Below are 16,985 nucleotides of genomic sequence, written 5' to 3'. Positions count from 1 at the left end.
TTAGGCAATTGCAGCTTCTCCAGTTTGATTCTAGGCACTCCCTGCTTCCCCACTAGATCTCTAAAAAGGTTATGCAGCCTCCTAAATCAGTGTTTGGGGATCCACATAGGGGAGTTATAGATGTCATCTAACACCTGAGACATGAGGATCATTTTGATCAAATTAGATCTACCCAAAGCAGAAAGTGGGAGCTTGTTCCATGCCTCCACTTTGGCCTTTATCTTTGGCAACATTGGTACAATATTAAGGGACATGTAATCCGTCACTCACGCAGTCACCCAAACTCCTAGGTATTTAAGTTCAGTTACAACCAGTATCGGTACCTCATCCCCAGTATGGATAACCACCGGATCTATTAACATAAGAGCAGATTTCGCTCTTGTTTTTGCTTTGGCAATGGAACCACTGGCTGCTGCAATTATAAAGAACACGGGACTTCAGGATATACGGGTGAGAGGGAATACTCATAAAATAGGTTTATACGCTGATGATGTACTTTTAGTATTATCACATCCTGAGTCATCTCTGGCAGAAGTGCAAACTACTCTGGAGGGGTTTGGACGAGTATCTTACTATAAGGTTAATCCAGGTAAATCTCAGGTTTTTAATATGGGTATATCTTCCTCCTTGCAGTCGAGTTTAGCTTCTAAGTATCCGTATAAGTGGAACACTGATAACATTCAATATCTGGGTATCAAATTTACATATCCAAGTTCTTTGCTGTTTTGTCATAATTATTCCCCCCTAGTATCTAGAGTGCCGACTCTGTTTGGAAAACTCCACACCCCATTTATCTCTTGGGCAGGTAGAATAGCGCTAACTAAAATGATGGTGCTTCCAATTATTCTATATACATTTCGGATGGTCTCTATACCCTTACTGTCTTCTTTTATCCCTAGATTGCAAAGGGAATTGTCCCAATTTATTTGGAAGAAAAAACCCCCCATAGTTCATATGTCTACTTTGATCAGACAATGGCAGCGAGGGGGAATGGGAGTTCCTGATCTCTAAGTATTTCATGGCGACTATTTTAAACAAGATAGGGAGCTGGTGGAGGTCCAGTAGTGGGTAACGATGGGTCGATATGGAACGAAATGCGATGGGTACATCTCCTATAGCGTATCTGAGGAAGTCTCCCTCTCCTTGTGTTTCTGCGAGATTTAAGTTACTAGGGATACAAGCTTCAATGCAAGCGTGGTCTTACTTGCTTCGTTGTCATACAATTGATGATCCTTGAAAGCTATGCCCCTTAGATATTTGTATTCGATGTTAACATTAAAATCGACGCTTGGGAATCTGCAGACATGACGACCATTTAGTCTCTTTATATGGATTATTCCTTTCGATCATTTGAAGATTTGTCGTCTTATGATATCCCTAGAACAGATTTTTATAAGTATCTTTGTATTAGACATGCACTCTCTACAGCAGATATCTCCAGCCCTCTCCTTCCATGGCAGGCTATATATTTCTATGCTAACAAGCTCCCTAAGGTTAAAGGTATTTCCCTATTTTATGGTTTATTTATCACTCGCACTCCCGCTGCTAAACTTTCATATGTCTTCATGGGAGTCGGATCTAGGTTTAGACATATCTCTCTGATTGGTTTAAGGCATTGGCATGGGTGAGAAGATCTTCTAAAAGCTCCATACACTGGGAAATGTCGCGTAAAATTATTTTTCGATGGTGTCTTACGCCTGTACAAGTGGCCAAAATGTCAGGCTCTGTATCGGATCTATGCTGGAGGGGATGCTGAGTAAAGGGTACATATATCCATATGTGGTGGGAATGTCCAACTGTTTTCTCTTTGGGAAATCGTTTTCCGGCTTATAACTAAGATTCTGAAGTCTAATATGTCGGCTTCTCCTGGATTAGCTTTGTGCTTTCTAAGAGTGGACCTTCTCTCCTTCGCCGGGCGTGTGGTTGCGTCTCACATCATTATGGCGGCGAGAATTATGATTGCCCACCAATGGAAATTGGCAGATCCTTTGACTAAAGCGGAACTAGTAAATCAAACCCAGTTCTGCTATCTTATGGAAAAGACATTGGCCTCTAAATCTCACTCACTAGTTACATTTGAAAAAGCTTGGAAACCATGGAACGATTTGGTCTTATAACTAGATTGACCCATAAAGCCAACCCCCCCCCCGCTGCTTGATCTTGATGGTGGGATATGTACTCTGAAAGGGGCTTGTACACTGATATTGTTTTGGTTCCTGTCGTATAGATGTCATGTATAACAGCGCTTTCTTTCTTTTTTGTCTTCCTCATTTGTATACTGTATCTTATTATATATGAAATCCCTGGGATGTATTGTACTGTGTTGTAAGTGTTGCTGTATGTTATGTGTTCTGTGGAGACTCATGTTGAGAGCTCTCCCTGGTTATTTTGATTTTGTTTTCTCATCAAAATTTAATAAGTATGTTATTGGAAAAAATAAAGACCCGAAAGTTGCAATTTTCAAAGCAAATTGTGAATTTTGGGTATATTTGCCAAGAGCAGATTTCGACCATTTTATTGTTAATCCGGATTAGTTCCCAAAGCGTTAAATCGGAGCCATAACTAACGGCAGGGTGTGCTCTGTGTCCGCCATAAACAGCATATCATCAGCATATAATGCAACACGCTCCTACACCGCCCCATATCTCAACACCCGTATGTTATGTTGTCGGACTTCTCATGCCAATGGTCACTGCTAGAGCGAATAACGGTGACAAGGGACAGCCGTTACGTGTTCCCCCTAGCCAACGCAAACCAATCAGAGAACGCACCATTCACCCGTATCCTTGCAGTTGAGGCCACATATAACCGCTAATCCATTTCACATAGTTAGGACTGAACCCTATTTTGTCCAGGACTGACCACAAATATCCCCACTCCACACAGTCGAAAGCCTTAGCAGCATCCAACGAAAGAATGGCTCTTCCTATCGGATTATCTGGAATCGCCTGTAAGTTCAAAAACAATCTTCTCCGGGTCACCGCCGTTGATTTGGACAGCATGAAGCCAGACTGGTCTCCATGTACCACCCCATCCACTACTCTAGAGAGCTGAAGTGCCAAGACCTTCGCCATAATTTTAATATCTGCCGTCAACAGGGACACTGGTCTATAGGATTCAGGCAGTTGAATATCTTTTCCCTCTTTAGGCAAAACCACTATGGTTGCCTCATACATTGAATCCGGAAGCCGTCCCAATTTCAAAACTTTCCAGCAGAGTAGCCAGTTACTGAGGGGTAAGCTCCTCCCCGTATTCCTTAAAAACCTCTACCGTTAGGCCATTTGGCCCTGGAGCCTTTTCGTTCGCTAGTATCCCTATGGCTTCCTGGAGTTCCTCCAGAGAAATAGGCTCCTCCAACATCGTTCTCTCCTCCCTTCCCAATCTGGGCAAACAAACCTCCCCTAGATATTCCTCTAACTGTTGAGGTGTGTAACCTGCTTTAGAAGCGTATAAATCAGAGTAAAATTTCTGAAATACTTGTAGTATCTTTCCTGTATCGGTCTCTTGCCTACCCCCCCTCCCCCTTATTGTATGTATATAATTATTCTCCCTCTGGGCCTGTGCCATTTTGGCTAACAATCGTCCTGTAGTTTTCTCTTCTTCATAATGTTGTTTAACCCCTTCCCGCACCTTGGCGTAAATGCATGTCCAGGTTAGCAGTAACTTCGCGCACCTGGGCGTGCAGTTACGTCCGCGCTTTAACAGTTAACCGCCGCGCGGCGCTACACCGCAGCGGCGGTTAACTGTGCAGGGTGTCAGCCCTGCTCTCCCCGTTGCCGATCAGCGGCCTGTCGCCGCTGAAATCGGCAATTAACCCCTTCGATGCGGTGGTCGATTGCGATCACCACATCGAAGAGGTTTACAGCGGATCGGCAGCCCCCCACATGTATTTTCGGGGGCTGGCGATCCTTATCATGGCAACCAGAGGCCAGACAATGACCTCCGGGTTGCCATGTACGGAAGCCTCAGAGGATCAGCCTCCGGCCGGTCCTCCGATGCTTCCTGTTAGTGTGACTGTCACGTCACAATGACAGTTAGAACACATTACACTACGTGTGTAGTGTAATGTGTTCCAGCAGCGATCAAAGCTGCAAGTCTCAGTGTCCCCTAGTGGGACAAGTAAAAAAAGTAAAAAAAAGATAATAAAAATGTTTTGAAAAAGTGTAAAAATAAAAATTAGAAGTGACATAAACAAAGAATGCTTTTTTTCCTATAAGAAGTCTTTATAGGTTAGTAACGACCCCAACTATAAAACAAATATTATTTTTCCCTCACGGTGAACACTGCGAAAAAAATAAACGAAAAACAGTGCCGAATCACAATTTTTTGGTTACCACCCCTCCCAAAATATACAATAAAAAGTGATCAAAAAGTCGCATGTACGCCAAAATGGTACCAATACAAACTACAACCCGTCCCGCAAAAAACAAGCCCCTACACCGCTTTTTTGACTGAAAAATAAAAATGTTATGGCTCTCAGAATATGGTGACACAAAAAATTATTTATATTATAAAGAAGTGATTTTATTGCACAAACGCTGCAAAACATAAAAAAATTATATACATATGATATCGCTGTAATCGTATCGACCCGCAGAATAAAGTATAATGGTCATTTATAGCCCAAGGTGAAGGCCATAAAAAACATTGTCAGAATTGATGGTTTTTGGTCACCTTGCTTGCCAAAAAAATGGAATAAAACGTGATCAAAAAAATTTCTCGTACCCCAAATTGGTACCAATGACAACCTACAGATTGTCCCGCAAAGAATAAGCCCTCACACAGCTCCGGTGGTGAAAAAATAAAAAAAAGTTCTGGCTCCCAGAATATAGCGCTGCAAAATGTGCAGTGTTCCAAAAGCAGATAAGATCGGGCGCCATTTATCAGTGCGACACCGGCCACATATCTGCGGATTATTATTTATATACCACGATATATTACCCTCTTATTATACCCTGATGTACCCCGCACAGATAACATATGCCCCCACATTATAAACTGAAACACCAGTAAAACCCCAAACAGAACAACTACCAAGCTACATCTGCGCCCCAAAAGCCAAATGGCGTCCCTCCCTTCTGAACCCTGCAGCCTGCCCAAACACCAGTCTACGTACACAGATATGGCACCACCATACCCGGGAGAACCCGGTTAATATTTTATGAGGTATTTGTCTTCAGTGGCACAAACTGGGCATAACATGTAGTGATTCACTGTATTTAAACGATATATATTGTGCTCCCACAAAATATGAAAATTTGTAAATTCACTGAAGTGATATATGAGTAAAATGTATAACTTTTATTTAATAACTCTCTAAAAACAGGGGTATGATCACCACTGTGAAGAGCCCAACCGTGTGTATTAAAAACGTATTAAACAAATACTCCAAGTCCTGATTCATTTGTGAACCCTCTATGACTGGGTATATATTATAAAGATACCAATATGGAATCAGCGTTTGAACATTGGTGTAACATTGGTTTAGACCCTAAAACACACTGCGATAACCGCACCTAAATCTCCTGATGCTAAGGTACACAATGATGCCACTGTCCCCTACGCTAAAATCCCTTACTTAACCCGACCCTACGCGTTTCTATACTTATCATCATCAGGGGTCTGTAGCTTGGTCACTCTGGCCAGGATGCCAGCGATATTTCTTCAGCAGCAGATATTCTACTGCACAACACGGAATTATGCCGCTGACATCTATGCGAGCATGCTTCCGTGTTGTGCAGTAGAATATCTGCTGCTGAAGAAATATCGCTGGCATCCTGGCCAGAGTGACCAAGCTACAGACCCCTGATGATAAGTATAGAAACGCGTAGGGTCGGGTTAAGTAAGGGATTTTAGCGTTGGGGACAGTGGCATCGTTGTGTACCTTAGCATCAGGAGATTTTAGGTGCGGTTATCGCAGGCTCCGGTGTGTTTTAGGGTCTAAACCACTGTTACACCAATGTTCAAACGCTGATTCCATATTGGTATCTTTATAATATATACCCAGTCAAAGAGGGATAACATGTAGTGCACTAAAATGGCATATGAGTGGAAAATTGTAATTTTCACTCCGCACCATGCGCTGCGCATTAACACCTTCGCGCACCACAACATAGCATGTCGTAGTGTGGGGGGTGATGTATGGAGCGTCTCACGTGAAAAATAAAGAATTTAAAACGGCAAAATCGCTGTTTTTTTGGTCACCTTGGCTCTACCTAAAAATGTAATAAGTGTTCAAAAAGTTGTATGTACCAAAAAATGGTACCACTAAAAACGAACGCTCGTCCCTCAATAAATAATCACTCATACCGCTCTATTGACTGAAAAATAAAAAGTTATGGCTCTTGGAACGCGGGGAGAAAAAAAACTAAAAAGGAAAAGAAAAAAATGGAACAGTCCAGAAGAGTTAATTACTTTCTAATAAAAAACCATTTATGCCCACACGTGGGGTATTGCCACACTCGGGAGAAATTGCTTTACAAATGTTGGGCAGCTTTTTCCCCCTTTATCCTTTGTGAAATTGAAAAAAATGCAACATTTTAGTGGAAGAAATGTTGATATTCATTTTCACGGCCTAATTCTAATAAATCCTGCAAAAGACTTGTGGGGTCTAAATGCCCACTATATCCCTAGATAGATTCTTTAAGTGGTGTAATTTCCACTTTTGGGGGGTTTCCACTGTTTTGGCCTCTCAGGGGCTTTGCAAATGCGACATGGCACCCAAAAACCATTTCAGCTAAATTTGAGCTCCAAAAGCCAAATAGCGCTCCTTCCCGTCTAAGCATTGCTGTGGGTCCAAACGGCAGTTTATTACCACATATGGCATATTTCCGTAATCGGGAGAAATTGTTTTACAAATGTTGGGGTTATTCCTTGTAAAAATTAAAAATGGCTACCTTTTTTCCGAAAAAAGTAGATTTTTACCTTTACAGAATAATTCCAATGAATTCAGCAAAACAACCGTGGGGTCAAAATGCTAACTTTACCCCTAGAAAAATTCCTTGATGAGTGTAGTTTCCAAAATGGGGTCACTTTCCGGGGGTTTCCACTATTTTTTGTTCCCTCCAGTGCATTTCAAACGCGACCTGGCACTGAAAACTATTCCAGCAAAATCAGAAGGGAAGGAGCACCATTTGGATTTTGAAATTCTGAGTCCTGCTGTGGGTCCAAACAGCAGTTTAAAATGTCTAAGTTTTTTCAGAAAAAAAGTAGATTTTCATCTTCACAAACTAATTCAAATAAATTTAGCAAAAAAACTGTGGGTTAAAAATGCTAACTATATCCCTAGATAAATTCCCTGAGGGGTGTAGTTTCCAAAATGAGGTCAATTTTGGGGGTCTTTATTGTTTTGGCCCCACAAGACCTCTTCAAACCTGACATGGTACCTGCGTTAAAATCCCCCATCAAAATTAGTGGCACCTCCAGGAATCTAGGCCGTTCTTCCACAACTTTTCTAATACACACACTGGAAAAGGGAGGAGGAATATACATCTCCTCCAACACACATTCCCAATTATAGAAGGAGCAATGTACACCCACATACCGCCCCTCACCATCCAGATAGGAGTACCGCCCTATGTACGAGAAGGCTCACCCCCCTGGAATAAGTGGTGTGATAGGAATGAAAACTATGTCCTATCCTGGCCCTGTGTATCAAGGACACAGAGTCTCTAGTCATATGCGTCTCCTGCAACCCAATAACCCACGCATCCTGTTGCCTAATAAATTCAAAAACAGCATGACGTTTCCTGGATTCACGCAGTCCCCGAGCATTCCAGGGCAGACAGTTAAGTGATCCCATCAAAAGCTCAACATAAACCAATACATCTTACCCAGCAACTTCAGTTGTGTAAATCTGACCGGCTGAGTCAAACCCCACCCCCATCCCTCTCCCTCCCCATTCCCTGTAGTAAACCCAATAAACCTATCCCACTCAAAGGGTCAGGACAACAGATAGCGTCCGTCTTAGCCCATGTCGGCGAGCATCGGCAGGCAATTACTGCATACCTCTCATACAGTGATACCGTACCAAGTATATAAAAAAACCATACTCATCTGACCGTTACTCCCACTTCCCTGTATGAATAATCATCCATCGCTTCAACACATTATAAACACATAATATCCAAAAAACCTCTCACTTCACGTTGTTCTCCAAACGATATCAGGAAGCCCAAAAAGAAAACACAGCCAGAAATTAGTAGTCAGCGCCAGTCTTTGCAAAAGTCTACGACACCTGCCACAGTCCTTTAGCGCCGGCCTCTGCGTCCAAGCATTTTGCTTGGTACTGGTTTTGCTTGGAGTTGTACAGGTGTTTCCGTTTCATAATGTGGGCATATGCAAGCTGGGTAGAGTACATCAGGGTCATAGGTGGTATAATAATTGTGTTAAAAAACAGTAAAATAATCCATAGTTGTATGTTACTCTGTGAAGCAATCCTTTATGCACAGGCCTGTGTCGCACTGACAAATGTCCTTCCTTATCCCCCTTTTGGTCCACACCGCACCTTTTGCATTTTGGGGAATTTTGCTGGGAATTGTTGTCCTGGTATAATACGGGCGCCCTCGCCTCCAGGAGATATGTTTGGGACCTCCCCTTCCTGTTCCCTAATTTTAGGGCCTTGATAATTCGCCTCTTGAAACAGAAGAAATGTTCCTCTCGGGCCTGCGCATCTGCATATCTTTTATTTCCTCATTTATGGAAGCCTTAAAGAGGCTCTGTCACCAGATTTTCAAATCCCTATCTCCTATTGCAGCAGATCGGCGCTGCAATGTAGATAACAGTAAAGTTTTTGTTTTTATTCAGAAACGAGCATTTTTGGCCAAGTTATGACCATTTTTTATATTTATGCAAATGAGCCTTTCTTAAGTACAACTGGGCGTGTTTAAAGTTATGTCCAACTGGGCGTGTATTGTGTGTGTACATCTGGGCGTTTTTACTTGTTTTACTAGCTGGGCGTTGTGAAAATATAAAAATGGTCATAACTTGGCCAAAAATGCTCGTTTTTGGAAAAAAACTAAACGTTACTGTTATCTACATTGCAGCGCCTATCTGCTGCAATAGGAGATAGGGGTTTGAAAATTTGGTGACAGAGCCTCTTTAAAGAGGCTCTGTCACCACATTATAAGTGCCCTATCTCCTATATAAGAAGATCGGCGCAATAATGTCGGTGACAGTAATGCTTTTTATTTAGAAAAACGATCTATTTTAAACCACTTTATGAGCGCTTTTTAGCTTTATTCTAATGAGTTTCCCTAATCCCCAAGTGGGCGTGTTTTTACTTTAGACCAAGTGGGCGTTGTACAGTGGAGTATATGACGCTGACCAATCAGCGTCATACACTTCTCTCCATTCATTTACACTGCACTAGCGATATAGTTATATCGTTATGTGCAGCTACGTACACTAACATTACTGCAGTGTCCTGATAATGAATATACATTACTACCAGCCTGGACAGGATGTTTATTCAGAATCCTGACACTTCTGAACCTTTTCTGTGAGATTCCAGCAAGGCAAGCGTAATCTTGTTTGAAATGAAAGGTTACATCGTAATCTGGCGAGATTACGTTTGCCTTGCTGTAAATCTCAGACGCTACAGACATGTCAGGATTCTGAATAAACATCACGTCCAGACTGGTAGTGATGTATATTCATTATCAGTACAATACAGTAATGTTAGTGTTTGTGTATGTAGCTGCACATAACAATATAACTATATTGCTAGTGCAGTGTAAATGAATGGAGAGAAGTGTATGATGCTGATTGGTCAGCGTCATATACTCCTCTGTACAACGCCCACTTGGTCTAAAGTAAAAACACGCCCACTTGGGCATTAAGAAACTCATTAGCATAAAGCTAAAAAGCGCTCATAAAGTGGTTTAAAATAGATCGTTTTACGAAATAAAAAGCATTACTGTCACCTACATTATAGCGCCCATCTCCTTATGTAGGAGATAGGGCACTTATAATGTGGTGACAGTCTCTTTAACTAATTTTATTTTTTCAGAGACTTCGTGATATGATTGCGTTTTTTGTGGGATGTGTTGTTTTTATTGGTACACTTTTTATCCTATTTTTTGGTAGGTGAGGTGACCAAAAAAATGGCAATTCTGGCATAGTTTTTTAGGATTTTTTTTTTATAGTGTTCACCATGTGTTATAAACTACATGTTAAGTTTAGGCCTCATGAACCCGACCGTAGCCATGTGCACGGCCGTGATGTTCGGGTCAGCCGGCCGCGGAGTGGAGTGCACATGGCCACGTCCATTATATTCTATGAGCCTGGACCGCAGAAAGAACGGACCTGTCTTATTATGGCCGTGTTCTGCGGTCCAGGCTCATAGAAAATAATGAACGCGGCCATGTGCACTCCACTCCGCGGCCATGCACGGACTGTGGAAACCACCGTTGTGTGCATGGGCCCATAGATATGAATGGGGCCGCAATTCTCCCGTAGAGTTTCGGGGGAATTGTGCTTTTGCGTTGGCATTCATGTGCTTTAGGCCTTATTCTGACGATTCAGTCCGATTCCGGCGATACCAAATCTATTGCAGTTTTTTATGTTTTACATCTCTTTGCACAATAAAATTCCTTTTGTAATAAATTTATTTTTTCTGTCGCCAAGTTGTGAGAACTATAACGTTTTTTAATCGACTGAGCTGTATGAGGGCTTGTTTTCCGCTAGACGAGCTATAGGTTATATAAGTACCATTTTTGGATACATGGGACTTTTTGATCACTTTTTATTCCAATATTTTTAGGGCAAACTGACCAAAAAACAGAAATTCTGGTATGGTTTTTACAGTTTTTTTTTCCTACGCTGTTCACCGCGTAGAATAAATAACATAATATTTTTATAGCTCAGGCCGTTACGGTCGCGGCAATACCAAATATGTTTGCTTTATTTATTTTTTTCTATAATAAAGGACTTGATAAGGGAAAAAAGCTATTTGTGTGTTATTTTATTACTTGAAACTTTTATTATGTTTTAAAACTTTTTTTTTTTTTACACCTTTTTTTTTTTTCCAAGTCCCACTAGGGGACTTGAAGGTCCAACTGTCTGATTTTTTTATTTTTTTTTTCTAATACATTGCACTATGTAGTGCAATATATTAGATCTGTTAGTCATTCACTGACAGCAAGCCGATTGGGCTTCGCCTCCCGGCCAGGCCTAATCGGCTTCCGTAATGGCAGAGCGGGAGGCCATTGTTAGGCCCCCTGTTGCCATAGCAGCAGTTGGCAGCCCTGATTGCATGGCAGGGCTGCCGATCTGCAAGCAACCTCTAAGATGCAGCGAACGATGCTTTTGATCGCTGCATCTAAGGGGTTAATGGCAGGAATCGGAGCTTGCTCTAGTTCCTGCCGTTTCAGGTAGATGTCCGCTGTAACATACAGCTGACATCCACCGCTGATGACACCGGCTCAGCTCCTGAGCCGGCGCAATCTTGCTGTTGGCTACGGAAACCTCTAAGGCTCCGCCTACAAGCGGGGCCTTAACCGTTTCTTTGCTAGGCAGACCGGGAGGCCAGTATTGGGCCTCCGGTTGCCGTTGCAGCCACCGGAACCCCTGCAATTTGATTGCTGGGGTGCGGATGAGCTGCAAACAACTTAAATGCAGCGATCGCTTTTGACTGCTCTAATTACGGGGTTAATGGCGGGGATCGAAGCTAAATTCGGTCCCCACCATTACAGCCGGTTGTCAGCTGTAATACACTGCTGACATCCGGCGATGATGGTACCGACTCAGCTTCTGAGCCGGTGCCATGCATTTGTCGTTTGGATACGGCAAAATACACTAGCTTTCCATGACGTATCCATATGACAAATGTCGGGAAGGGGTTAAAAGTTCAATGTGTAAAATTATGGTTAGTACTATAATTTGGTTGCAGTTTTGCGAAGAAAAATGTGTAGTATGATTTCTTAGTTTTGTTTTTTGTTTTTTTAAACTAATGAGGACATTTTGTATGCATAGCTATGAAACCCAATGCTTAATCTTTTATTTATCTTTCAAATCAAAAATTTTGATTGTTTTAGTACAAAGTACAAAAAAAAAAAACGATGGGGTGGAGCAGGATAAGCACAGTTTCGGAGACGGCTGAGGTTCATTTAGTGTGGGGGGCACAGAGTATAGAGAAACTAGTCCACACAGTTCACATCAGTAATGCAAATATATATATTTGTTTTTACTTTATTTTTAAATACGCAGTGTATCCTGTGTGATCCACTGTTGGGCTAAAAAAACAAAAAAAAAAAAACAATTTCGAAGCAACACGTAGAGGGGGGAAAGCAGCAAGGAATGAGAAGGGAGGGGAGGAGATTGATAACCGTGAAGGACTCAATTGAGACCTAGGAGCAAGAGCATAGTTGGAAGAAAACACTACCCTAGGAAGGGAGTGCAGATCAACACGGCAAGCGGCATGCAAGTTAATTTGTGGGGGCACAAAAAGCTTCAGTTGACTGGACTTAAAGAGGCTCTGTCACCAGATTTTGCAACCCCTATCTGCTATTGCAGCAGATAGGCGCTGCAATGTAGATTACAGTAACGTTTTTATTTATAAAAAACAAGCATTTTTGGCCAACTTATGACCATTTTTGTAGTTATGCAAATGAGGCTTGCAAAAGTCCAAGTGGGTGTGTTTAAAAGTAAAAGTCCAAGTGGGCGTGTATTAGGTGCGTACATCGGGGCGTTTTTAATACTTCTACTAGCTGGGCGCTGTGAAGAGAAGTAACATCCTCTTCTCTTCACAACGCCCAGCTTCTGACAGTGCAGATCTGTGACGTCACTCACAGGTCCTGCATCGTGACGGCCACATCGGCACCAGAGGCTACAGTTGATTCTGCAGCAGCATCAGCGTTTGCAGGTAAGATGAGAAGAGGAGAGGATGATACTTCTCTTCACAGCGCCCAGCTAGTAAAAGTATTAAAAACGCCCCGATGTATGCACCTAATACACGCCCACTTGGACTTTTACTTTTAAACACACCCACTTGGACTTTTGCAAGCCTCATTTGCATAATTACAAAAATGGTCATAACTTGGCCAAAAATGCTCGTTTTTTAAAAATAAAAACGTTACTGTAATCTACATTGCAGCGCCTATCTGCTGCAATAGCAGATAGGGGTTGCAAAATCTGGTGACAGAGCCTCTTTAAATCAAGGCCATTCATGAGTTAGTGTAGTGGGTAGTGACCTCGGAGAAATATGCTCCACCATACATTGTGTGTAATTGCAACGCCTTGAATGGCCAATTTAGCCGCTTGGAGGTGGTGGTGTGAGGAAACTCTTCTATCTGGATCGCTCAGAAACATGAAAAGGACAGCGGCCAAGGTGTTTTGGGAGGTAGGAACTTCCAAGTGGTCTAGAAGCACTGCAGTGCTGGGCATCCCCACTGAAACTGTCGCGTTAATCTACTAGTTCTTAATGAGATCAATGGGAGGCAGAGAAAGCGTGTTTCGCAGCGTTTTTTTCCCCCGTGGCGCTCAATGGCCGCGGCCAAAAAAGCCTGCAAGAAACGCGGCAGAGGGCGTGCAGGCAGGTCAAAATAATCTGTGTGAACAGGAGGGCCTAAGGGGGAAAATAAATGCTGGAAAAATGTTTCCACATACTGTTGTCAGGAATGCTACTCACCGCTTAAAACATGGGGGAGGGGGTGCAGTGCCTTACACAATGTAGTTCAGGCCTTGGTTCTTATACAGTTTGTTGTGCTGTTATGAGTTAATTTTTACAATGTGTCTTTCTATTATAGGTTTACTGAACTTTATGTGGAAGAACTTGAAAATGAAAATGATTTACAGATACTTATCATGGATTACTTGAAGGGTCTCAATGTAAATAAAGCTGTTGTCCAAGGAATTATCAGGTGAAAATAATATTATTTTTTTTTTAATTCCATAAAATTCTCCATTAAGCACTAAATGTTGAGTAACTTTGTAAATATGATGTTCTACTCATTTTGCGGCATATTTATCAATGAGATTTTTTTCTGAATTTTTTGTATTGTTCAATCTTCCGCCAATTTTTATTTTTATTTCTTAAGACGCTTGCAGGGATCCAGTCTGTACGTTTGAATTAATGTGTTTTTATTTTTTGTTTTTTTGTTTTTTTGTTTTCTGGAATACCAGAGAAGCTGTTCAGACTTGAACTATCCACAAATGTTTTGATCTTTCGTAGACAGACCATTCCTCTCTTCCAAACACATCATCACTGCTCATACATAAGTTTCATAGCTCCTTCGGACTACGTCCCGTAAGGCCCTTGTACACGGCCGATGATTGGTTGAACGAGTGCGCTATCTAATGCTCGTTCCCGATCATGGCCCGTGTAAACATGGCAACGATCGGTCGACAAAGGAGCAAATGCTTGTGTGTCAGCTGATCAGATCTTTTATATTCCCTAATAAAATGATTGTTTATCAGCATTGCATCTGCCTGTCTAAACTGGGAACGTGCTGCTGACCAGATGCAAACTGTATGGGGAAAAATGTTTTTTTTTTTTTTTTTTTTTTTTTTAAACGTTCGTCTCCATGCTCTCTATCATTGCTCAAACGAGTGCTGATGGACAGGTTACCGTCTAAAAGGACCCGAACAGTCAACACGAAGTAATATGACACTAGCAGACCACTGCAGCTGTAATTGTGAAGTGCCAGAAAAATTATTATAGGTTTAGGTATTGAGTAGCGCTGCAAGAGCGGAGTTTCCTTTTTAAATTTCTCATGTAGTCCTATGTTATTTTGTTTTCAGGTTTTATTTGACAATACGAAAGAAGTCTGTTGCAGAGCTTGTGGATGGCATTGGTCACAGACCACATTTCAGCTTACGTACTTTGTGCAGAGCACTGCGGTATGCAGCTGCTAATCCATGTAATAATATCCAGCGATCCCTTTATGAGGTAAGCTACATGCAATTTTTTGCCTTTTTGCATGCTTTATCCATTCAAAATGTTATTTGAAAAAATGTAAATTATTCATTGAATTGAACCATTACATTTATTCTGTAGACCTTTCCTTTAGTTTTTAGTGAAGGGTCAGTTTTTCTCACATGACTAATTTGCTTTCCATAGAATTACAAACATTTGCAGGACCTAGTACTGATCGTGATTTTTTCATTACAATGCATACATGGCTGGATATTTAGTTTTACTACTGCGGTGTTAACCTAATTACCTTTTTATGTGCTCTGTTTTTTTAGGGGTACATGAGGGCAATGTAGAGTGGTGATTTTCCTGTCTACAATGTTTTGGTTTATTACTTTTTACCTGCAACTGTAAGCCAGACACCGGCACTGCTTCACGACCGAAATGCATTGCTAATAAAAAAACAAAAAAGTATATGTATAACAATATTGACGCTCTGATTACACTAATGCCAGTGGTTTAGATTTATTTTTGTATATGTATGTATAATTGTTTATAATCTCTTTTATGTTTCTTTATCTCAAGAAATTGAAACCACAAATATATTGGCTGTTTTTTTGTTTTCTTCTTTCAGGGATTTTGCCTCTCCTTCCTAACACAACTTGACAGAGCATCTCATTCTAGTGTTCAGGCATTGATTTGTCACCTCATTGTGCCTGGGAACATTAAATCATTATTGAAGCAGGTATATACAATGTAATGTTTTAATGATCAGCCTTTGTAGAACAGCTCTGTATTTTTTAGGCCCTATTAACATGGAGTTTTCTGACACGAAAACGCGCTAAAATACGTCCAGAAACGTCTCCCATTGATTTCAACGGGAAGCGGAGGCGTTTTTTCCCGCGATCAGTAAAAGTGGCTCAAGGGAAAAAGAAGCCCTATCTTCTGGCGTTTACGTCTCTGACCTCCCATTGACATCAAGGCGAGGTAGAGAAAGCGTTTTTGCTGCGTTTTTGCCCGCAGCGCTCAATGGCCGTGGGCAAAAAACGCCAGGAAATACGCGCCAAACAGCGTGCAGGCAGATCAAAATCTGACTCCAAATTCCAGGTGGAATTTTGAGGCAGAATTTTCAGCCTGCCAAAAACTTTGTGTGAACATACCCTTAGTATGTTTTGTATAATGTTTTCTATAACTTGGCAACAAGATTAGCAAATACTGCTTTATTTTCAGCCTCTTCCTGAGCCACATGGAGGCAGATTTATTCAAATAGAAGGATACTGGATCCCAGTGGGAGATAAGGAACCAACCATAGATGAAAGTTACATCCTAACATCCTCCGTCAAATTGAATCTTCGAGACCTTGTGAGAGTTGTCTCTGCAGGGTATGTAAATAATTATTATTTTTGTAAGTATATTGATAACATTTTCAACAATAAACATTTCTTTGGGGAACACCGCACCAAGGGTAATAGCCACCTGACACTAGGTAGGGAAAGCCTTGGCTATGTCAAGGCTGGCCATACCCTTCCCACAGATACTAATTAAATCCATTTTAGCCTGGTGTTCGTAGGAGGCAGACATGGCCTAATTCTCAGGCCTGCTATTTTTGTTTTGTTTTTATACATTTTAGCAAGTGGGTTGTCAGCCTCTTTACCAGCCTAGTCAACCTACAGGTGCCGGGAAACCAGGCCGTTTCCTGCACTGACTTTCCTTCAGCGCATTTCACCTAACCTAAATTTCTGCATCTGCAGGCAGAGTGCCAGTAAAGCCACTATATGTACGAGGTTACTGAAGAGGGGACCCTGCACACACTCGAAATCTACAGAGGGGTTAGGGAGTATATACATTTTCGCCGAGGGATCACTTATTCCCACTAACACTATAGGAGTCTACCTTAGTGGTAACCTGTTTACATTCCCTACCCAAGGGGGACATTTTTTAATTGGACAAGTTACACTATCTGGGGACATACCTATGAGAATATGCTGCACAGTATTTTCCTCGTTGTTCCATTTATATTAGAGGTGCAATTTGATATACTCTTCTTGTTTGAAAATTTGCTATGTCTATGCACACGTTGACTGGCACTGTAGATTTGTGGTGCCCACAGTACATTGTTCTACAATTTTTTTTG

The 16,985-nt window shown here is 41.6% G+C and overlaps 1 protein-coding gene across 8 annotated transcripts in view; it reads left to right on the top strand.

Moving 5' to 3' along the window:
- Positions 1-16,985, top strand: part of MDN1 (midasin AAA ATPase 1) — a 314,285-nt gene that overhangs the window by 77,749 nt on the left and 219,551 nt on the right. For all 8 annotated transcript variants that reach the window (XM_075862158.1, XM_075862156.1, XM_075862153.1 and 5 more), the window contains exons 20-23: positions 13,746-13,859; positions 14,740-14,887; positions 15,486-15,596; positions 16,082-16,233. In XM_075862158.1, the coding sequence (XP_075718273.1) occupies positions 13,746-13,859; positions 14,740-14,887; positions 15,486-15,596; positions 16,082-16,233 (525 nt within the window). The remainder of the gene's footprint in view (positions 1-13,745; positions 13,860-14,739; positions 14,888-15,485; positions 15,597-16,081; positions 16,234-16,985) is intronic.

This window comes from Rhinoderma darwinii, chromosome 4 (assembly GCF_050947455.1).
Source record: "Rhinoderma darwinii isolate aRhiDar2 chromosome 4, aRhiDar2.hap1, whole genome shotgun sequence".
NCBI lineage: Eukaryota > Metazoa > Chordata > Amphibia > Anura > Rhinodermatidae > Rhinoderma > Rhinoderma darwinii.
This window is presented reverse-complemented; position numbering and strand designations above follow the sequence as displayed.